Below are 24,348 nucleotides of genomic sequence, written 5' to 3' on the forward strand. Positions count from 1 at the left end.
TCTTCTTTTGTATCACTAGCCAAGTCAGTAGCGACTATGTGGCTTTGGGGAAGATTCACCTTTATATCACAACATCTGAGCAATGCAATTCATTCATGATGTTTCAGTGTTTAGATTCCACTTGTCCTATAGTACAAATGTATATCATAATGAATCAACACCAAATCACCCCGTTGTTCATTATATCACTTTAACACATAATTTATTGAATTATGTTGAAAAATATGCAAATACTCACAGATTATTATTATTTTTTAGTTAGGCTCAACATCACAGGTGCATACGTTTATTGTTTTATTGCTGAGTTAAAAACAGTTTAATAACCAAACACCCCACCATGCCCCTCCTCCTGACAAGAGATATAATTAATATATCACTTACAATACAATGTGCAACTCGGCAACCCTGACATAAATATAAATGCAGATATGTGTGATTTCTTCCTGGGTCATGACAGTGTTGTTATTATCACACTTACAGAGGCTGATCAGCACTGGAGTGGTAATAGACACAAATTCACAAGAAAATAACCAGCTCTCTCCACAGTGCTTAGCTGTGTACTTTCCTATGATTATACTCTACATTAGCTCATTAGAGTATACATGTCATACATGACAATTTCATACATGACATTAGAGTATGATTATACTCTACATGTCATATATGTCACTCATAAATGTCTTGATGAATTGAAAATGGTGGACCCTGATGTAAACAAGACGAAAGTATTTTTCTGGTCTGCATCCCCATAACAATTGTTTGTATTGAGCCGTACTGTATTGAACCCATTCTGCAATCTGTTAATAAAGTTTTCAATCAATCAGCCAATAGGATAATGCCTTTTTATCTTTCTGTTTTACGGTAAGTTCCTTGGAATTTTCCATGTTACTTCTTTCTGTACTATGTACAGTAAGGACACTCTAACTTCCCATCAGAACATGTTTCAGTTAAAGTAGCACTGCTCCCCGCCGCTTACTTTGTAGTGTACTTGCTAGAAATCCCTACTCCAGACTAGGGATGTGCATCTCCTCACTGAGGCCGATGCGATGTGCATCTCGATACGGTGCCAATGATAGGATACATTAACGATACATTTGAAGCACCGGGCGATGCGATGCGATATGATTCACCCCCTGTTGAGATACGATACGATTCGATACGATTTGATTCAACATAATGCGATACGATGCGATTCAACACGATGCAAAATAATAATAAATAATACAATTTTATGGTATGAGAGAGAGAGAGAGAGAGAGAGAAAGAGAGAGAGCCCCTCCCCGTCTGAGCGGCCGTCGACAGTTGATGATGTCACACACTAGACTAGGTCACTAGGATGCGTCTATACTTTCCGACCGTAGCATTATGTCAACAACACAGAGCCAGGCTGGATGGATTGCATGAAGCGATATAATTAAGAAATGAATAACCAATAAATGTGAAGTTATCTTTGAACCCCTGTTGTCAAGCGTCTTCAATATACCCCCCCCCCCTCCTCACTAATGTTACTGGTGTTGCAGAGTCACTTTAGTTAGACACTAGTTTAGCGTTAGCTGAACGGCTAACTGGCGTTAGCCAGAGGCTACTAGCGTTAGCATGTTGAGCAATTCTATTCATGTCTCCTCGACTTCCACTGTTTGTTGATAACTGTGACGCGGTTCTCGCCTTATGTAGTAGCAAAGCAATAGTATCTGCTGTGTGTGTGTGTGCAGTCACAGTGCACTGCTGACAAGTGGATGAGAGGAAATTAAATCAATGCATCGGTTTTTGACCGATGCAAAGACGCTACAACAAGATGCATCGCGAGTTCAACCTGACATTTTGCCGACGCGGACTTATTCCACCGGTGCACTTGCATCGTGAACGTGTATGCCGGCGCACCGATGCAAATCGATGAATCGTCACATCACTACTCCAGACACTGACACACAGACACTCAAATGTACCGCGGATAATGGGCGAACACTCTCAGTGGGACTCAAATTCTGACTGAGGAGAGACAGGATTGGGGGACACCTGCAAGCGGTCTTTGTTGAACTCGTGTGGAGGGGTATGTGGAGGGGAATGTCCTTCTTGTGGAGGGGTGTGTTCCGGGGAATGTCCTTCTTGTGGAGGGGTGTGTTCCAGGGAATGTCCTTCTTGTGGAGGGGTGTGTTCCGGGGAATGTCCTTCTTGTGGAGGGGTGTGTTCCGGGGAATGTCCTTCTTGTGGAGGGGTGTGTTCCGGGGAATCTCCTTCTTGTGGAGGGGTGTGTTCCGGGGAATCTCCTTCTTGTCGCAGAGTGTGTTCTGTGGACTCTCTGACGTCAACCCTTTGCTTCCTGATCTCCTGCGGGGTCTTCAGAAACCTAGGGGAAGGCAGTGAATGGGGATAGTTACTGAAAGTTTGTGTGTGTGTACAATGCTGTTTTAATTCAGTCTTACATGATAATTCAGTCTTACATGATTGTGGAATGTTAATGCCATAAGTATAATTTGCTCAGCCTCAGTATAATTTGTTTTGATATAAGTGTTTTAGGTCACCTTCTCACAGCCAACTCTCAGTAGGCTGAGGGGACGTGGCCTTTTGTTCACTAGACACTATGATCGTACATTTGCATATAAATCTAGAGAGAGAGAGAGATAAAGAGGGAGAGGAGAGAGATCCAGAGAGAGATCCAGAGAGAGAAGAGTGAGAGACAGAGAGTGTGTGTGTGAGAGAGAGAGAGAGAGAGAGAGAGAGAGAGAGAGAGAGAGAGAGAGAGAGAGAGAGAGAGAGAGAGAGAGAGGAGAGAGAGAGAGAGAGAGAGAGAGAGAGAGAGAGAGGGGAGGGGGGAGAGAGAGAAGAGTGAGAGAAGAGAGAGAGAGAAGAGAGAGAGAGATACGGAGGGAGAAGAGAGAGAGATAAAGAGAGAGAGGAGAGAGATCCAGAGAGAGAGATCCAGATAGAGAAGAGTGAAAGACAGAGAGTGTGAGAGAGACATAGAGAGAGAGAGAAGAGAGAGAGAGAAGAGAGAGAGATAAAGAGGGAGAGAGGAGAGAGATCCAGAGAGAGAAGAGTGAGAGACAGAGAGTGTGAGAGAGAGAGAGAGACATAAGGGGAGAGAGGAGAGAGAGAGATAAGGGGAGAGGGGAGAGAGAGAGAAGAGAGAGAGAAGAGAGAGAAACACAGAGAGAGAGAGAGATAGAGAGATATATATATATATAGAGAGAGAGAGAGAGAGAGAGAGATAGATAGATAGATAGATAGATAGATAGATAGATAGATAGATAGATAGATAGATAGATAGATAGATAGATAGATAGATAGATAGATAGATAGATAGATAGATAGATAGATAGATAGATAGATAGATAGATAGATAGATAGAGAGTAGACAGTAGGCTGAGGAGACGTGGGCGTGGCCTTCTGTTCACTAGACAGCATATAAATCTAGAGAGAGAGAGAGATAGAGAGAGTATGTATCTATGGAAGTGAGAGAAGAGAGGAGAGAGAGAAAGAGAGAGAGAGAGTGGGGAGGATGGGAAGATATACCTGAATAGCAGTCTTTTTCCTGGTTCCTTCTTGATAATGTTGAGTTTGTAGTAGTGCCTCAGTGCACGGGACATCTTTTCATAAGTCATATTGACTCGATTCTGTAAAGAAAGATCCGTCATTCATCAAAATCCCTATTTATTTTTCCATCCTCTTTCCTCCTTCCATCCATCCATCCATCCATCATATTTTGCCATACTTCACGGACCATTTTCTAGGTACCAGCGTGCAAATTATGCATGAAAGGGGCACGGATCAATGGGGCTTGTTAAGTCTTGGCACATAAAGCAATGACACTGTAAATAGAAAGAAAGTGATTCTTTAAGTTTAAGACATGTTATCTGTCTGTCTGTCTGTCTGTCTGTCTGTCTGTCTGTCTGTCTTTCTTTCTGTCTGTCTGTCTGTCTGTCTGTCTGTCTGTCTGTCTGTCTGTCTGTCTGTCTGTCTGTCTGTCTGTCTGTCTGTCTGTCTGTCTGTCTGTCTGTCTGTCTGTCTGTCCGTCCATCCATCCATCTATACTGTCTGTCTGTCCATCCATCCATCTATACTATCTGTCTTTCTGTCAATCCGTCTGTCCATCCATCCATCTATAATGTCTGTCTGTCTGTCTGTCTGTCTGTCTGTCTGTCTGTCTGTCTGTCTGTCTGTCTGTCCGTCTCTCCGTCCGTCCGTCCGTCCGTCCGTCCGTCCGTCCGTCCGTCCGTCCGTCCGTCCGTCCGTCCGTCCGTCCGTCCTTCCATCAACTATTCCCATTTACCTTGTGGTTCCCCCAGAGTCGCGCCAGTCCGTTGGGGTCGACCACCCTGAACACCATGGTGTCCTGGTCTTCCCAGTGGATGAAGGCTTGGTAGCGATGGTCACTGAGCAGCTTGTACACATAGTCCCACAGCAGCCGGCACTCTGTTCACGACCCAAGCATCCATGTGAAATAAAACACTGCACATACGGTACATTTGCAAAAGCATGGTGTAATCGCCGTCTGGTGTTATCTTGGTTTTTCAATTTTGAAATAAAGACACACATCCTTTATGAGGTGCTGGTACTGGTGGCAAGATTGAGATGAGATACCCTGATGAAGACAGCTGGAGGTATGTACTGTAAGTGTGCGCTATTCCCTCTCAGATAAACCATTAACTCAGTTTTTAACCATTTTACCAAACACTAATCAGGCTTGGGGGTGTTAGACGGTTGCTACCAACGCCATCTTGATTGATTGATTGATTGATTGATTGATTGATTGAAAATATTATTAACAGATTGCAGAATGGGTACAATACAGTACGGCTCAATACACACAATTGTTAAGGGGATGCAGACCAGAGAAAGACTTTCGTCTTGTTTACATCAGGGTCCCCCATATTCAATTCATCATAACATTTATGACATACATGACATACAGATAGACAGTACTGTTACATCCAGACATTTATGACATACAAGATCTTAAGTCAAATGTGTGCCTGAAAGTGTCTGCAGCGGCGTGTCTGGGAGCCTTCTTATGACCACTGGAACTCTTTGTTTCCACAGATCACTTCAAACACTTTACACCATATTTAATCTATTTATTCCTAAAAGATTTGCACTACCTCTTCTACCAAATGTTATGCATTTTGTTTTGTATATTGTATATTTTGTATAGTGTTTGGTCTTTATTCTTTTACTCTTTTACTGTATGAAGCACAATTCCAGGAGGGTCATACAGAACCAAGCATTTCACTATAATGTAAATAATAGACTATAAATAAAAAAAAAAAAAAAAACTTGAAGAGAAGTATAATTTATGTTTTAAGGTGTGTGTGTGTGTGTGTGTGTGTGTGTGTGTGTGTGTGTGTGTGTGTGTGTGTGTGTGTGTGTGTGTGTGTGTGTGTGTGTGTGTGTGTGTGTGTGTGTGTGTGTGTGTGTGTGTGTGTGTGTGTGTGTGTGTATGCAGGGATATAAATCTACCTGGGATGCGGCCATTCGCCTCACAAGCCTTCTCCCTATTGGACAGGTTAAGAGGCTCCTCCCTCATTCTAAGGACTTCGGGACAACACTGAATTTGAACATCGGGCAAAGTAGCGACAGCTGTCGACACGAGAGAGAGAGAGAGAGAGAGAGAGAGAGAGAGAGAGAGAGAGAGAGAGAGAGAGAGAGAGAGAGAGAGAGAGAGAGAGAGAGAGAGAGAGAGAGAGAGGTGAGATAGAGAGAGGAGAGATAGAGAGAGGAGAGAGAGACAGAGGGAAAGTGAGTGCGAGAGAGAGAGAGACAGAAAGAAAGACAGAAAGAAAGAAATTGAGAGACAGTAAAACAGCATTGAAGCAAACCATATACCAATAAACTACTAAGACAATAAACCATCATAATATGAACGTTCCAATTCAGGTTTCATTTAAACTATGATTGTTTGTCCTACTCACTAGTGCTTGTGTGCAGAGCAGAGTGTGTATAGTGGGGTGAGGGCTGCTGCCTGAGAGGTGAGACGAGTTCTGCTTGAGTGACAGCAGTGATGACAGGATCTTCACCTGCTGTACTGCTGGAGAAGGTGGAACCTAAGGAACAGAAATATCAAGGAAACTATAAAAGAAGGAAGGGTCATCACGTCACTGTGAACGCACATTGGTGCCAAGTGTGGGAACTTTCAGTTCGGCATTGACTTAAATGGTATCTCCTTGTTTATGACCTGTTATTTGAACAGGTTATTACCTCGGATGTCAGAATCATCAGCAATCTGTTGCATTGTTAACTAGCAGCTAACGTTTGATATATTGGTTGATGTATATTTCATACGCTGGTATTCTGACATAGTGACCCTTCCTTCTTTTATAGTTTCCTTGAGAAATATAGGGAAGTGCAACAGAGTGAAGGTTTGCGATAATGAAAATGTAGGCCATGTTGTCGTTTCCATTCACTTCTGCTGTAGAACACTGCTGTTGGTTCCTGCTTCAGTGAGAGGGTTGGCAAGGACACCCACTGGCACACGGCCCATGCAACACGGAAATCACCTATTTATGCTTATTACAGGTGTGCGTTTCTTGTGTGTGTGTGTGTGTGTGTGTGTGTGTGTGTGTGTGTGTGTGTGTGTGTGTGTGCGCGCGCGCGCGCGCGTGTGTGTGTGTGTGTGTGTGTGTTTGCATGCGGGTGTGTGTGTGTGTCTGTGTGTGTGTGTGTGTGTGAGTGTGTGTGTGTGTGTGTGTGTGTGTGTGTGTGTGTGTGTGTGTGTGTGTGTGTGTGACTCACCAGGAAGTAGTCCTCTAAAAGAAACATCCAAAACTAGGTTTAAAATGAATGCTAACAAAATATAATAACAGAAAACAGTGATCATGAATAAACGAAAGTTTATTTCATAACCTAGTTATATAAATACTGGCTGAGCGTCTCGCTCTGCCAATGAGATAACCTCTTATCTCCTTGCACATAATGTGCTCACGAAACAAACAAATTAACTCACATGCACATGACCAAGCCACGCCCCTGCGTGTCCCTATATGAAGCCGGAAATGGTCACGCTCCACCTTCCTCAGAACGATTTCCATACACGGAAAAACCATCCAAGGGACCTCAGGGTGCTAAGAGCGAAACACTCAGCCAGTATTCATATAACTAGGTTATGAAATAACCTTTCATTATATAGCATACTTGGCTATCGCGTCTCACTCTGCCAATGAGATATGGGGCAGAGCGGACGCGTGGCCCGACAAGTGTACCCCCTGAGGGCCCGTAAGCCCCAGCCAGGGAGGAGGGGAGTCACGTCCACCCGCCCGTCCTAACGAAGGGGGGGGGGGGGTAGTCAACTCCACCAAAGTGCGAAAAAAGGGGGAACCAGGCACCCCTGAAAACGCACAGCACAGGCGGGACCACGAGTGACACAGCACCCCGTGGCCCACACCCACACACCCCTGCTAGCCCACCAAATGGTGGGACGCAGGAGAGGTCCCAGACCTCAGAACCGCCTGGGAGACAGAACCCCCAGTCATGTCCACGAGGTAAAACTTAACGAAAGGACCCGGGGAGGACCAGGAGGCCGCAGCACAGATGTCCTCCACAGAGGCCCCCCCTAACAGGGCAGCAGAGGCCGCCACTCCACAAGTGGAGTGCGCCCTGACGCCCCCGGGGGGGACCTGTCCAGCCAACGTTTAGCAAAGGGCAATGCCCTCGCACAACCAATGTGACAGGCGCTGCTTGGACAGTGCCTTGCGAGGGCCACCGTAACAAACAACAGTTGATCGGAAGCCCTGAGATCCTGTGTCCAACTGAGGTAAACCCCCAGTGCACGGACAGGACACGACAGGTGAAGGCTCGCCTCCAACTCACTAGCGTGAGGAGGCGGATGAAACGCCTGAACCACAATATCCCTGGAGCGAAAAGAGCTCCGGATATTCTTTGGCACGAAGACTGGATTAGGCCTCAGAGTTGCACCGCTATCGGCCCGAATAGACAGGCACTCAGGCCGCACGAGAGAGCACACAGCTCACCCACACGCTTAGCGGAGGTGATGGCCAAAAGGAACGTGGTCTTAAAAGACAGCTGCTCCAATGGCGCCTGCTCAAGAGGCTCAAACGGGGCCTCCGACAACCGGCCCAGGACCAGTTGGAGGTCCCAACTCGGAGATAGAGAACGTTCCACAGGCTTGAGACGCCGAGCGCCAAGCAGGAAACGTTTCAACGGCTGCCCCAGAAAAGGGAACAGACACAGAGATCTGTGTGCCTGAGAGAGGGCCCGCGGCGACCATGGAACAGGCCACGGCGGGACTACCGAGAGCTGGATCAGGACCGGGAACCACACAGCCGTGCCCCGGTCCGGCGCGATCAGGATCAAAGTCCTGCGCTCCCGACATACCCGCTCCAACAGCTGAGCTATCAGGTGTATGGGGGGGAACGCGTACAGAATCCCCGGCGGCCACGGATACATCGAGAAGGCATCCACCCCCAGAGGAGGATTGTCCTTCCGACTGACCGAGAACCACAAGGGGCACTGGTGGGACTGTCTGCTCGCAAACAGATCCACCGTGGCCTCCTCGAATCGGTCCCAGACCTGTCTGACTATGTCTGGACATAGTCCCCACTCGTCGAGATGAGGATTGCCCCGCGACATCACATCTGCACCCACATTCTCCTTGCCAGGGATGTGGAGTGCCCTCAGGCTGCGCAGATTGAGAGACGCCCATAGCCAGAGCTCGACCGCCGGCCAGTGCAGACGGATGGAGTGTACTCGTCCCTGTCTGTTGATATACGACGCTGTCGTCGTGTTGTCCGTCCTGACCAACACATGCTCGCCCACCACCAGGTGGCCGAACTGCTTGAGGACCAGAAGGACCGCCCTCAATTCGAACACATTGATATGCAGTGCAGACCAGGCAGCATGGCCCGTCCTGCTGCCCCCTACTGTGTTGGCCCGACACGTTCCCCCCCATCCCGTGAGGGAGGCGTCGGTGAAGACCGTGACGTGTGATAGCCTGCTGCCCATGGAGATCCCGCTGGTGAGGGTACCAGGCCTCCCCCAGTGGTCGAGATCCCTCAGTACTGACACGGTACTTCAGTCGCTTCCACTTGTCTCTCACCGGGTCTATTTTCATACTGGAAAACCACCTCTGTATCCTCCTCATGAAGAGGAGGCCAAGAGGGACCACAGAGTGAGCAGATGCCATCATACCGAGCAGGCGCATCACGGACAGCGCCGTAACCGTCCTGCCAGGACGGAACCTCCTGAGCGCGTTGAGAATATCCTCTCGCCGTCGCTCTGAGAGGGTTGCCCTCATGGGCCTTGAGCTTAGAACCAAGCCCAAGTACTCCACCTGTTGACTGGGAAGAGGCGTACTCTTCTCCCAGTTTACAGCTAAACCTAGACTGGTGAGGAATTCCACCACCAGCCTGGTATGAGACCTGGCGATCTCTTCCGACCGGCTGAGGAGCAGAATGTCGTCGAGGTAGAATAGAATTCGTATCCCCTGACGACGCAGAGGCTCCCGCGCGGTCTCCACGCACTTGGTGAATGTGCGAGGGGCCAGAGAGTAGCCGAACGGCAGGTATTCGTACCCTACACCCTGAAAAAGGAGGCGAAGGAATTTCCTGTGAGGAGGGAAGATCGGGATGTGAAAGTATGCATCCTTCAGGTATATGGAGGTGAACCAGTCCCCCACTCTGACAGCGCCTACCAGGTGTTTGACGGTCAACATCCTGAACCGTCAGCCGATTGAACGCAGACAGATCCAGAATAGGTCTGACACCTCCCGATTTCTTGGGCACTAGAAAATACCGGGAATAAACGCCACGCATCGCGTCCTCCTTTGGGACCACGACGATGGCCTGCTTCGCCAACAGAGATTGGATCTCGTCGGCCAGAGCTGTCACTGCTGCTGACCCTGACAAAAGGGTCTGTACCAAACCCAAAAACGGAGGGTGGGGTTGTGCAAACTGCAACACAAGTCCCCGCCTCAGCGTTCTCTCCATCCACCTCGACATATGGCACTGTTGTAGCCATACGTGATGATAATCCCAAAGCGCACCCGCCGCCAACTGGCGCTGGTCCGCCAGGAACCGTAGATAGGAGGCCCGGTCCCACCCGCTGTGCGTTGCCAACCCTGGACTCGGCAACCGCGCGAGCAGGGCGTCTCGCGGAGCTGGGATATCGCACCCTGACACTACCAACGAGGCAATCGCACCCAAGGGGGGACCCCGGCAGAAAGGGCCGGTCTGATACGGGGAGAGCAGCCATCACACTTGGTGACATAAGCTCCCCCACTGAACATCTTCCCGGCATGTACTGCTGAGGATAGCCTGCTCTGCAGCTGGACATGCAAGACATGTGGTCCCCACACTGCCCGATAGGGTGGGTTCCTACACACCGTAGCCCTGTAGTGATATTACTACCACCCAAACCACGTGTGCCTGACTGACCACCGCCGGTCTTCCGGTCGGGGGAGGCACTAACGTGATACCCGGCCTGGCGAGGGCGGGGCTGGGGGAACTCACGCTGCGACCTCCTGGGCCTCGAGTTCCCCCACTGACAACCTTCTCCGTCGACAGACACAACACCAGGCTCACCAAACACAGACGCAGAACATGTGGCGTGGAAGCCGCTTGACAGCACAGCATTCTCACAGGCAGACCCAGGCCAACTGGGTGTCAGCCCCTGTCCCCATGAGAAGCTAAACGTGGGCCCGCTTGCGCTTCACTGAAAGCATGCGGCCCGCAGCCAAAGGGAACAAATGGGAGCCCGTATTCCGCTGGTGTTGGGGGGGGGGGGAGTGACCGGAGAGCGTGCTAGACACAGCTAGACGGCGACGTTTTTTTAGGGTGTGCTCATCTAATGTAGCCGATCCCTCTGCCGCCGAGGCTGTCGGCCTTGTGATCACCTGTTGTCTTTGTGCCCAGGGTACCTCAGGCGGGGGAAACATGGCCGCTGGTCGGGGGCCTCGCCGCAGCCGCTGGCGAGGCCGTGCCCTCACCTCTGGCTGCGCAGTGTGGGGCAATGTGGGGCCTAGGTCAAATACCGCCCGCGCTCCTGCGGACAGACCAAAAAGTCCCTCTGCGGAGAGGGGAGCCCTGAGGAGGGGAAGCCTTCTCTCCTCCTCAAGGGAAGACTGCTCCAACCAAAGATGTCTGTGAACAAGCGTTGACAGAATCCTAGCCCTCCCTGCGGTTATAGCTTGCGGCTGGGTCAAAAGCTGTATAACCTCAAAAACATGTTTTCGACGTCGGCTGGCCCTAAGGCCCCACTACCCGACACCATTGTGGACAGAGAAGCAGCCAAATGAGCAATGTTACTGGTCACCGCTAAATTCCGTCCTGCGGCGGTATAAGCTTCATCAGCCCACTCAGCCACCTGCCGGGCCGACTCGCCCTCTGGCGTCGGCTTCCGGGTGGGATACCGTTCAACCATGCCAGGACAAAGGACCAATGCTACCTGGCCCTCTAGCCACGGCACACCTGCCTTGCGCCCTGTCGTCAGCCCATCCACCCGTATAAAGGGTAAATAAGCCTCAGCAAAACCCCCCACATTAGACACCGATTGACCTTCAGCAATGAAACGGTTAAGAGGAGGGAAGAGTGGAGACAGCCCACGGCGGGGAACAAGGGAACGGCGTCCCAGCATTATAGCATTAGCCGTGCGCTCTAGGATAGTTGTAAAAACACCCAAAAAAGAGTCATGACGACCATGTTTTCCAAAATATCCTGCCCCTCGCGCCAATACATCACTTGGTTGTCTCACGGGACAACGAGCAGTATTACTCATGCTAGTATCAATGCCTGATAGCGCAGGCCCTACCTGTGCACGACTTAGCTCGACTGCTAACCGTCGCGCGACGTCCCTCGGTCCGCTGTCACGAGACGAGGAAAACCCAGGACAGGCCCGTTGCGCTGTTAGGATGTGCCGAGAAGATTCCAGGGGCTGGTGAACGTCTGGCGAATACCCAACATTGGGTAATTTCTCCCTGCGTTTCATAACAACTAGTTCAGTTCACGGAGTGCACTGCTACTTCCGTGTTGGAAACGAAAAGAGGAAGGTGGAGCGTGACCATTCCCGGCGTCATATAGGGAGACGCAGGGGCGTGGCTTGGTCACGTGCATGTGAGTGCATTTGTTTGTTTCGTGAGCACATTATGTGCAAGGAGATAAGAGGTTATCTCATTGGCAGAGCGAGACGCGATAGCCAAGTATGCTATATAACAACTCTTAATAGGGAGGTGTAGTGGTTACGTCATTACCGTTTTTCGTGTTCCACCCTCTGTACAACGCAATGTATTTCCCCATTGCCCATTTCTAAATTGCCTTGTTTAAAACAAATAAAGCATTAACATTGGCATGGTGTACCTTTCTGTGCTTATTCATCCACAATCTATAGCTCAACATGAAGATATTCGCAATTAATCATAAAGAAAAATCGCGAAATTTTATTTCAACCAAAAATGTTTAAACAATAATGTTAGTGATAGAAGGGAACTCATTTTGTGAAAAAATTTTAAGCTTTTCAATTTCCATGCAGCAGAATTGTTACAATAGCCGATAATCCATTTTCCCAATGATAAACAACCAGTGATGTCAGACTACACCTCCCTATAAAATAAGATAAGATATTCCTTTATTGATCCCCTTGGGGAAATTCAGGATGGTCTGCATGCAACATGGATCATGGTAACATTGTGTGATACCGATGCAAGATCCCAGCACAATGGGAGTGTGCTTGTGCAGGCTTGGCGCCAGCTGATCTCATGAGGCTTAGAGCACAAAAGTGTGTATCAAGTTCAATGTCATATAATTTTAAATTTTTTATATTTTTAAAACATTTTCTTCCCCACGATTACCACTAAGAACCTCAAGATATCTATAAAAGATTACAAATATTTCAGAATTTTAACCACTTATATTCTTGTTTGTTTGATAGTAAGTACGTTTTTATGGGAAAAAAAAGCTGAAAACGGCATATTCTTCATATTTATATAGGTTTTAGACCCCATATTCCAGTGTGGCAAACCTGCACAAAGGCCCTGTGAATGAGATTCTGTCCTTATATATACAAATGATTGACTAATTCGGTCAGAAATAGCTGAGACGCTAACGTTAGTAACCACTGGTTATTGTTAATATGTCCAGCGGGCGTACAGTACACGTTCTGCCGGTAGATTCTGAAGACACGAGCGCTGTCTATTGAAGCACCAGCCCTCTTCCGCATAGAGCGAGCTCAGCGATGAGCCGAGGGGGCGGAGGAGGGGAGAGGAGTGGTGCTGCATGCTGCTCGCTCTCCTCGTTTCAAATCATAATCTTTTGACATATTGAAAATATATGTAAAATGACGATATGGTCCCAATTTCATGACATAATCATCAACACTGCTGTGCACACAAACACACACAAAAAACCTCAAAAAGCACAGAATAGGCGCCAGGGGTCCACAAGGGTAAGACAGTGCGTAAAGATCCAGTACAATGCTGTTTTAATTCAGTCTTACATGATTGTGGAATGTTAATGCCATAAGTATGAAAATGAAATGAATGAATGAAAACTTTATTTAACAGATTGCAGAATGGGTACAATACAGTACGGCTCAATACACACAATTGTTAAAGGGATTCAGACCAGAGAAAGACGTTTGTCTTGTTTACATCAGGGTCCCCCATTTTCAATTCATAGTGACTGTAACGGCCAAAATGGATTTAATGTGCAGTGGATTTATGTGACCAAGGGGTGGCGCTTCTTTTATTTAAGTGTCAGGTACACCTGTATGAGGAGGAGTTTTGACCCGGAAAGGGCAATGGTTTTTGACCGCACGAACGCACGAACACGCCACAGGGCGAAATGTTTGTAAGCAATTAGGTACTGTATTCATTATTATTTAATCAGTTTAAGGAACAAAAGCGAGGATATTCTGTTTGCACGGTGAAGCAAATAAATATCATTTTCCAAGTAAAGCTGCCTGCATTGTATCATTGGGACAAGGACTGTTTGGTATCAGATCAGACATTTAGAAAGGCAAAATTCAGCAGGAGAAGTTCTACCGGATCTGGTCGAAATGGACAGAATACGTCAAACACACACGATCTGACTTCTGCTAAAAAGTAATAACGATCTAATGTAAAGGATCCTCCCCAGGAACAACCGCTAGCCTGTCTGATGTATTGTATTATTGTTGTATGTCTGACCCTATGTGATGTCCCCCTTTTTTTTTTTTTTTTTTTTTTTTATCTTAATTTAAATTGTATTTTGTCCTTGTTTCTATTATTGAATCTTATTTTTGTTTGTCCTTTATTTTATCTTTTATGTTTTCTTCTTCTCTCCTCTCTTTTTGTCACCCCCACCCCTTCCCCTTCCCTCTTTCTCTCCTTCCCCCCTCTTTCCTCCCCAACTTCTGCTCACTCTATGTTACCTGATGTGTACCAAAAAATGAATCTAGTGGCCATTGCCCACTGGTAAAATAAAAAATTCCAAAAAAAACAAGAAAGGCACGTCAGCCAAGTCCATCTACGGGATCAAAATGCTCAGTAGCTCCGTATAAGACGGGAGCTCCTTTAATAGTGACATTTATGACATACACAACATACATGACATTTATGGCATAGGGACATACATGACATACAGGTATTTAGTACTGTTACATTTGTGACATATACAATATGCAAATATACAGTACTGTTACCCATAGATCCTGACAGAGTATATACATATGATGGGGAGGGGACTGTACATTAGGAGGGGGTGGGTGGGTGGGAGAGAAATATACATACGGTGGGGAGAGAATATATACATACGGTGGGGAGGAGACTGTACATTAGGAAGGGGTGGGTGGCCGGGAGAGAAATATACATACGGTGGGGAGAGAATATATAAATGCGGTGGGGAGGAGACTGTCTATTAGGAGGGGGTGGGGATGGGTTTTTTTGGACATTTACGGTGGCCAGTTTAGAATTGCAGCCTCCCGTAGGTGCTCTTTAAGAGCAGTTTTGAATGTGGGTAGGGATTCACATTCCTTTACAGCTTTGGGTAGGGCGTTCCACATTGATGTGGCATAATTGCGAAACACGTTTTGTCCCTTGTTTGAGCCGAATCTGGGTTTAGCATGATTTGTTGAGCTTCCTCTGGTGTTGTGGTCGTGGTATTCACTGACCTTTGGGAAGTATTTTGACATGTACATGGGTACCTTAGTCGTATAGTGTATCTTGTAGACCAGGCCCATTGCAAGTTGCTGTACTCTGTCGTCTACTCTAAGCCATCCTAGGTTGTCAAAGTGGGCAGGGGTGAGGTGGGTTCTAGGGGTAAGGTCAAGTAGAAGTCTGACCAGTTTGTTTTGTGATGTTTGTAATCTTGTTTTTAGCGCCTTTGAGGTGCTTTGGTACCATGAGGTGCAAGCATAGTCGTAGTACCCTTGAATGTGTGCTCCTGCCAGAGTCTTCAGGGTATTCTTGTTGACCATAGAGGAGATCCGGTACAAGAATCTAGTTAGTTCGTTGACTTTATTTTATTACCTTGGATGCCGTTTTGTCACAGGAAAGATTTGCCTCTAGGATGGCACCTAGGTATGTAATTTCATCTTTCCTTGTGACAAAATTGTCACCCACTGTAACTGAGAAGCCGTCGGTCTTGCTGAGTTTGTTATTTGATCCGATGAGAATGGACTCTGTTTTACCCAGGTGTAATGATAGTTTGTTATCAGCGAGCCAGGTGCAGATTCTGCCGAGTTCAGAGCTGAGGGTTTTTTCAACCTGTAACTTGTTCTTGTCAGAGACCAGCAGGGCTGAGTCGTCCGCGAACAAGAACAAGTTGCAGTATAATTTGCTCAACTTCAGTATAATTTGTTTTGATATAGTAATCTGTAAAATAATACAGTGAATTTCCCATGAAAAAACGTTTATTTTTTGTACAATAACAATCAGGGTGAAAGTTACGGCAAGAATGTAAACTGTAAATCACTTTTCTATTTAATTTAAGATTTTCTCATAATGTTATATTTCTTTTTGTATTTCGGTATTTGAGATTTTTCACACACACACACACACACACACACACACACACACACACACACACACACACACACACACACACACACACACACACACACACACACACACACACACACACACACACACACACACACACACACACACACACACACACACACACTTTACACACACACACACACAGAAGAGTGGGGTCGTATCAGCGAGATGTACTGTGTACCGCTGTACCCGAGAAAAATTATTTGTTATTATTTACGGCTATTCAGCCCTGGTTTGTTCCCGGCGTTACTCACTCACTAATGTTCTTATGTACCCCAGTTGCTATTACATGTACATATTTCTGTTTTATTACACGTATATGTACATATATACCAACTATTCGCCTGTTTTATTCTCCATCTAAGAAGGGAGATCCCCCCTTAAACGGGCCTTCTAAGGTTGTTCTCCTCCACATCGCCTGTGGTGCTTTTTTCCTATTGCTAGGTTTTTTGTGAGTTTTTCCTTACCTTCGCTGGCCTATGTCTGGGAGTGTTGCATTTATTTATTTTACATTTATTTTACATTTATTTTGGATTTCATGGTGGATTTTTGTCATTGACTTATTGTGATGTTTCTTCTTGACTTGTTTAAAGAAGACTTGTCCAGCCCATGGGGACATTACCTTGTGATTTCGGGCTTTACAAATACATTTGATTTGATCATTTCACACTGAGCTGTATATTAAACTTAAACTGTATTTTCCAACTCTTTAAAACCTCACACCAAATGGATGACTACGGGACGTGAATGGGACAGTCTGTAGTTTCAGGATATGTGTGAGATTTTGTTGGTGGTGTGTTCCTTCAAAGGGTACTTTGGAAACATTCCTTACTGACCTTGGTTTCCATTGCTTAGGGGGGACTGTGGCTCCTGGGTGGCTTGCTGGATTAGGGGGGGTTGGACGTGGTCATTGGGGGCCTGGCACAGTCCATGGGGAGATTGATTTGCGGGGTTACAGACCATGCCCCTCTGTTGCTTCACACACTGCAGGAGCTCATACAGTACGTCACCTAGGAGGACACACACACACACACACACACACACACACACACACACACACACACACACACACACACACACACACACACACACACACACACACACACATAAATTCACCAATGTAATACAATTTTACATACATAGGTCAAGGTCACTACAGAATACACATTAATATTATCTCACACACACACACACACACACACACACACACACACACACACACACACACACACACACACACACACACACACACACACACACACACACACACACACACACGTATATTCTTTATACACACACACAGTCACAACGCACCAGTATTTTCTTGAGCATCTCTCTCCTCTCTCTCTCTCTCTCTCTCTCTCTCTCTCTCTCTCTCTCTCTCTCTCTCTCTCTCTCTCTCTCTCTCTCTCTCTCTCTCTCTCTCTCTCAGCTCCTCTCTCTCTCTCTCTCTCTCTCTCTCTCTACCTGAGCTTGGGCAGCGTCGTCTGAAGTCCTCCTTGGTGAGCAGACAGAGCGCCCGTCCGTTCATCTCGAAGGGGCCCCTCTCCGGCCGACGCAGGGAGTACTCTCTCTGAGCCCATTGGAGCCAGTGAGAAACGTCATCCTTATCCCACAGAGACGGGTTTATACCTGGGGAACACACACACACACACACACACACACACACACACACACACACACACACACACACACACACACACACACACACACACACACACACACACGCACACACACACACACACACACACACACACACACACACACACACACACACACACACACACACACACACACACACACATATTCTTTATTTATAATAACACACAAGATACTTGTACCTTAATGAGGCTAAGGATAAGGCTAATGATAAGGTTACGGATAAGCACTCAATGAAGAAACCCAATCCCTGCCAAAAGAAAGTCTAACATGCTTATGTTCAACCCAGATTCGGCTCAAACAAGGGACTAAACACGTTTCGCAATTATGCCACAACAATGTGGAACGTCCTACCCACAGCCGTAAAATAATATGAATCCCTACCCTCCTTCAAAACCGCCCTCAAAGAGCACCTACGGGTGGCTGCAATTCGAAACTGGCCCCGGTAAATGTCCAAACCCACCCCACCCAACCCCCTCCAATGTACAGTTTCTTCCCCCTCAAATGTATAGGCTATATTCTCTTTTTAGAAACTGATTTTGAAAAAATTTAATCGATTTGCACTTTATTAATCCCAATAGGGCAATTCATTCTTGTTTGATCAAGAGTAACCTTTTATATATATATATATATATATATATATATATATATATATATATATATATATATATATATATATATATATATTTTTTTTTTAAGTGAAGATTGGTGAAAGTTGGTTTGCACTTCAATCCCAATAGGGAAATTCATCTTGGTTTGATCTTTTTTTTTGTCAAATAAAAACAAAGGTTATTTGAATGATTTCCTAGGCGTTTCTAGTTTTCAAGAGAAAAAAATCGATTAAAAAAAAAATATCGTAGATTTTATTTTTAGGACATATCGCCCAGCCCTACTACAATACTACATACCCTCATATGGCCCCTAATGGCCGCCACAACCCAACGTGTAGCTACAGTAGCTACAGTAGCCAGCATACCACCAGGGTTATCAAGTGAATGTGTTGAAATGAAGGAGAGGACTTTCAATAAGCCATCTGCACAATTAGCAAAAACATTTTACCATGTACTATTTTATAATAACTGTGCAAGTAAACCAAACTAAACTAAACTTAGCCTGGGCCACAGCCTTTGTACACCTCACTACTTCCTCTTGTTGACGCACCTGCTCCACTACCAGCTTCCTCCTATCTGTGGAACCGGCTTCCCTGAGCTGAGCCCTAGCCCCCCCGGCCTTGTTGCACCTTACCTACAATGTCTGTATGCCTTGGGTGTCTTGGCTTCTATTTCCTCCCTCTAGTGTCTAGTTGGATTTGGGACCAAATTACAAATAGCAACAACTCTGTTTTCACCTTCACACTCTGTTAGACTAGTTACTGGTAGCTGGAGAATACCTTTCCCAAACCATGCCACACTACTAAGACACAGAGGAACTCCTAGTAATATACTAACTAATTAACCAATCTCTCAAGCTTTTCCACCTTTGATATTGGCACTTCATATACTGATAATGGCCATGTCAACTTAGGAAGGTTGTTGGTGGTAGTTTCCCTAACCCCGGGCAGCCTTTAGTTTGTGAGCCTAGCTTGGTGTGTAGCAATAGCCTAGCTCCCCAGAGCCTTAGTGTAATATAGAAGTGTGGCCTACTGTGTGTCGGCGTGTTGTGTAGAATAGTTGTGTAAAGTGTTCTGCCTTGTGGCTTCCTGGCTGATGCTAACGGCACTCTACTACTGATCAGTTACTAACTTATGCAGCCTGCTTAGTGAGCATTATTGCTAGGCAGGACTATTGTGAGCATTATTGCTAGGCTATATTAATGCCAGCCCAAGAGTGCAAGAGTTGATTGATTGATTGAAAACTTTATTAACAGATTGCAGAATGGGTACAGTACAGTACAGCTCAATACATACAATTGTTAAGGGGATGCAGACCAGAGAAATACTTTCGTCTTGTTTACATCAGGGTCCCCCATTTTCAATTCATCGTAACATATATGACATACATGACATACAGATAGACAGTACTGCTACATCTATACATTTATGACATACCAGATTTGCAAATACAGTACTGTTTGTGATACGAAAAGAGTCCAGAAAAAAGAGTATATACATTTGACGTAGAAACTGTACATTGGAGGAGGTTGGGTAGGTGGGGGGGGGGGGGGGGGGGGTACTGTTAATTGGAGGTGGTTGGGTGGGTGGGGGGGAGGTTGGGTAGGAGTGGGGGGGGGGGGGGGGTGGGTAGGAAGGGTGGGTGGGGGACACTGTACAACTGTACAAGCAAAACTGTACATTGGAATATTGACAAGACTATACTTGGTCATTTTTACTGTACATTGGAGGGGGTTGTGTTAGGACATTTACAGGGGCCAGTTTCGAATTGCAGTCTCCCGTAGGTGTTTTTTGAGAGTGTTTTTGAAAGTGGGTAGTGATTCACATTCCTTTACAGCTTTGGGTAGGGCGTTCCACATCGATGTGGCATAATTGCAAAACGTGTTTAGTCCCTTGTTTGAGCCGAATCGGGGTTTAACATGATTTGTGGAGCTCCCTCTGGTGTTGTGATCGTGGTATTCACTGACCTTTGGGAAGTATTTTGACATGTCCATGGGTACCTTGGTCGTGTAGTGTATCTTGTAGACCAGGCCCATTGCAAGTTGCTGTACTCTGCCGTCTACTCTAAGCCATCCTAGGTTGTCAAAGTGGGCAGGGGTGAGGTGGGTTCTAAGAGTAAGGTCAAGCAGTAGTCTGACCAGTTTGTTTTGAGATGTTTGTAATTTTGTTTTTAGCGCCTTTGAGTTGCTTGAGGTGCTTCCGCATTCGCCGGTAACCAATGTGCATTTTCTTTTTGACGCCCCACAAAAGCATGCTTCCCTTGTAACATTAACACAGCCCAGCTGTCAACTGTACTTTGTAATGTTATGTTATTTCGGGCATTCATAACGTTATTTCGCGCGACTGTACATTGTAACATTAACACAGCCCAGCTGTCAACTGTACTTTGTAACGCTATGTTATTATGGGCATTCATAACGTTATTTCACGCGACTGTACATTGTAACGTTAACACAGCCCAGCTGTCAACTGTACTTTGTAATAATAACCTCTAAAACACTGCTAGAATACACAAGCAGTTAGGGTGCGCTGTGTTAACATTACAATGTACAGTCGTGCGAAATAACATAATAACGTTATGGCGTTATGAGTGAATCTGGTCCTCGTTTGGATAATATGTAAAGTACAGTTGACAGCTGCGTTGTGTTAACGTTACAATGTACAGCGAAATAACGTTATGGCGTTATGGGTGAATCTGGTCCTCGTTTGGATAATATGTATTCCATTTCCGTGTGTGAGTGGCAAAAAAAAATGCGCATTGGATTGCGTTACCGGGGCCAATCAGGCGAATGCGGAGGCACTCTTGGGCTGGCATTAATATAGACGCAGGCAGCACAGGTCTTGTTATCTCCCTCACACTACCGCTGCCTGTCCACCAGAGGGGCCCCAACACCTCCTACATGGCAAGAGAGGGGATTGACTGCTCTTATCTTGCCCAAAAAGGGACATTTCCCCATTTTTCCTTTATATTTTGTAAAATAACGTTTCTTTCCAACTGTAGTTTCTGTCTGCTCGGTTGGGAACCTACGAAAGACCATCCAGGTTCAATTTCCTCGACCTGTGAGACATGTGCGGTTTTAAAGCCCAAACTGGGCTGTATACTAATATAATATACTAATATATATATATTATATACTAATTGTATATCGGTGCATCCCTAGTAAATGCTATAGTACACATGTGTCAAACTCAAGGCTCGCAGGCCAAATCCAGCCTGCCTGGCATTTTCATCTGGCCCCCAGACTGAATTTACGTATCAATTAATTTTGGCTCGCTATAGGCACAATTCAACTGGCCTGTGATAGAAAGCGCACCTCGAGCAAATGTCCTGACTTTTAAAGCAAACACAGAGAGCGTTTCGTTGCATCCAATTGTACTTTATCAAGTGGAGTATTGCTAATTTATCATACAGTACTTACTCTGAAATCCAATCCGTGGAAAGTATTGTTTTTTACGCAAGATACAGTAAGTGAAAGCTCCAGTAGAAAAAATTTGTTCGGTGTGTTGCAAACTCTTGTGGGTGAATAATTTATTAAATCCTAATATATGTAATTGCAATCTATAAAAAATAAATCTATAATAACCCAATTATACATAAATGATGCCTCCTTACCAACCTTTTAAACAGCCCTCATTGTATTCATTGACGCACCAGAGAATGAACAGAAGTGCATTTACAACAACATATTAGAATAGAATAGAATAGAATAGAAATACTTTATTCATCCTGAGCGAAATTTGGTACTACAAATCGCTCACAGTAAACAGTAAACATTTAGGTAGACAAAACAAAAGTCATGAATAAGAATAACATTAAGCCTAAGAATAAAATATGGTCCGGGATATACATTTCCTATGTTACATTATTTTTTTTATTTTTATTGGTCTTTTTCCCCCTCCATTTTTCCTCCGATTTTCTCCCATCCCAATGTTAGTCGTATGCCAAATTCCCAGTCCCTTCCTGGTCGCTGCGCACTTACCCCCCACAGTCAGATCATCTGGGAGAGTGGAGGCTACCACGTGCTTCCTCCGACACACATCCAGCCAATCACCGCTTCTTTTCACCTGGCAGCGCGGATTCTCATCGAGAGGGCGTAGCGTGTGGGAGGATCACACTATCCCCCTCACGTCCTATCCGCGCTTAGCAGGCGCCCCGACCGAACTGTAGGAGTCGCTGTTTACAACGACCCGGACCCACCCCGCCAGCTTCTCCCACCCTCTAATACAGCCAATTGTATTAGTGCAGACGGCCAGCCAAGCTGGTGACAACCCCGGGTTGGTGACGAACGCAATCTCCGCTCGGCCACCTAACCGCCATTCCTATGTTACATTCTAATATAAAATATACAGTAAAAATATACAGAAATATACGGTAAGTGTACATTTGTACTACTGTATGTCGGTTTAAAAGCCAATTAAAAGTCCAGGACGATAGTACTGTCACCCTGTGCTCAGTGGTGCAGTGAGGCACAGTGATGCAGTGAGGCACAGTGATGCATTACTGTGCCTCACTGCATCACTGAGCTGAGCCCAGGGTGACAGTACTATCTTCCTGGACCTTTACTTTGCTTTTAAACCGACATAATAAAAATGTTTGCTGGTGTTATGCAGAAATTAAATAGATAAACACAATGACCAATAAAGCTAGTGACCTTTTTTATGTATTATTATGTGTCCGGCCCCACAATTTTATTTCAGCCCCCTTGGTAATTGAGTTTGACACCCCTGTGTCCCACAAGTTCAGTTCCTTCTCTGATAGCACAATGGAGTTACAATACCGATTGAGCTGAAATGAAAAAGTGCACGTGCCACGGTGCTGAATACAATGAAGGTAAGTATTTCTACTAAGTGAGGTCATTCAACTCACGCAGTCGTCCAGGTAGTTGCCACAGGTCTTCCTGGGCACGAGGGCAGGCCATGGGGGTGGAGAGGTGCACTGCTGGATGAACCACAAAATGTTAAATGGTGCATTTTATATAGTGGTTTTATCCAAAGCGCTTTACAATTTTGTTCCTCAGATTCACCCTTTCACACACCGATGGCGGAGGCAACCATGCAAGGTACACATTGGGAGCAATTAGGGATTAAGTGGCTTGTTCAAGGACACATCAACAAGTTGCCCGGGGGGAGTGGGAATCGAACCAGGAACCTTCCACCTACCAGACGACCGCTCTACCTCCTGAGCCACTGTCGCCCCATAAAACCAAAACCGGTCGGCCTGGCAAACTGGCAAAGACACAGGACTTGTTCCTCTATCCTCCTGCTATAAAACATAACGTGTGTATGGACACGCGCGCGCGCACACACAATAAGTGCATATCTTTGTGGGGAAATATAATTGTTCTTCAATATTTCACTTTTCAACAAGCTGCAGAAGTTGGCAATAGCAGTGTATGTCCTAGAATGTACAAGTTATGTTTAATATTAAAAACACTCCTAATGTTTATTTATCAGTAAAAACGCAAGACATTTTCTGTCCATGATTTTCTGTCCGACACTACTGCAAAAGGATATGTGCGCGTTCAACCTAGTTAGTGTTATTGTGTTCAACTCCACCTAATAACGTCAGCATCAATAATGACATAGAACACATCAAACCAGATCTTACCTTGATCAAAGGTGAAAGTGAAACGTTGTCCATGTTTTGATCATTTGGAAAGAAAAATACAACTTAAAATGTTTTACTATTTAGATTATAATGAACAGGCATGCAGCTGTCACATAATCGTGTAAAGTTGTAGATCACACTCACTGTTCAAGCTTTACTGCTTTAGCCTCTAACGTAACTAAGCGTACTGGTCATTTTCGGATTATGATCCTTCCGGGAAATGAAAATGAAAGAAACACATCATTGCAGGGAGTGATCAAGAGACAGGCTAGATACGAGGATATTGTAAAGAACGTAAAATATTGCTAAATAAAGTCATCATAACGACATTGACTAAATAATGTTATCAATAAACGTATTTTAATATGCCCGTTGTTTTTATTCACAAATAGACACGTGTTTGTGTCTTGTCTGTCTGTGCAAATGAAAGAGAGATACTTTGACATGTAGCCTACTGTAGATCTACTGCGTGTAGGTCTAGTTTCTAGTACA

The 24,348-nt window shown here is 45.7% G+C and overlaps 1 protein-coding gene across 2 annotated transcripts; it reads right to left on the reverse strand.

The window, feature by feature from the left end:
• Positions 1-1,521: 1,521 nt before the first annotated feature.
• Positions 1,522-24,039, reverse strand: etv7 (ETS variant transcription factor 7). Of its 2 annotated transcripts, none has more exons than XM_084333238.1 (9): positions 23,857-24,039; positions 23,116-23,184; positions 17,447-17,611; positions 16,816-16,989; positions 5,910-6,041; positions 5,458-5,577; positions 4,271-4,413; positions 3,514-3,614; positions 1,522-2,347 (listed from the first exon to the last, which is right to left on the reverse strand). In XM_084333238.1, the coding sequence occupies exons 2-9, from the start codon at positions 23,165-23,167 to the stop codon at positions 1,969-1,971; spliced, it is 1,266 nt and encodes a 421-aa protein (XP_084189364.1). In that variant the 5' UTR covers positions 23,168-23,184; positions 23,857-24,039; the 3' UTR covers positions 1,522-1,968. The 2 variants fall into 2 exon arrangements, with proteins under 2 accessions (XP_084189364.1, XP_084189363.1); XM_084333237.1 differs by having other exon boundaries at positions 23,116-23,187.
• Positions 24,040-24,348: the final 309 nt, after the last annotated feature.

Source organism: Notolepis coatsorum, assembly GCF_963971535.1.
Source record: "Notolepis coatsorum genome assembly, chromosome: 17".
Classification (NCBI taxonomy): domain Eukaryota; kingdom Metazoa; phylum Chordata; class Actinopteri; order Aulopiformes; family Paralepididae; genus Notolepis; species Notolepis coatsorum.

Excerpts from the sequence above, each read along its gene's own strand:
- etv7 (XM_084333238.1), bottom strand. The coding sequence starts at position 23,167 with ATGGCCTGCCCTCGTGCCCAGGAAGACCTGTGGCAACTACCTGGACGA. Across the intron at positions 16,990-17,446 it reads ACGACGCTGCCCAAGCTCAG|GTGACGTACTGTATGAGCTC; the intron begins GTAGAGAGAGAG and ends GTGTCCTCCTAG. Across the intron at positions 3,615-4,270 it reads GACTCTGGGGGAACCACAAG|AATCGAGTCAATATGACTTA; the intron begins GTAAATGGGAAT and ends CTTTCTTTACAG.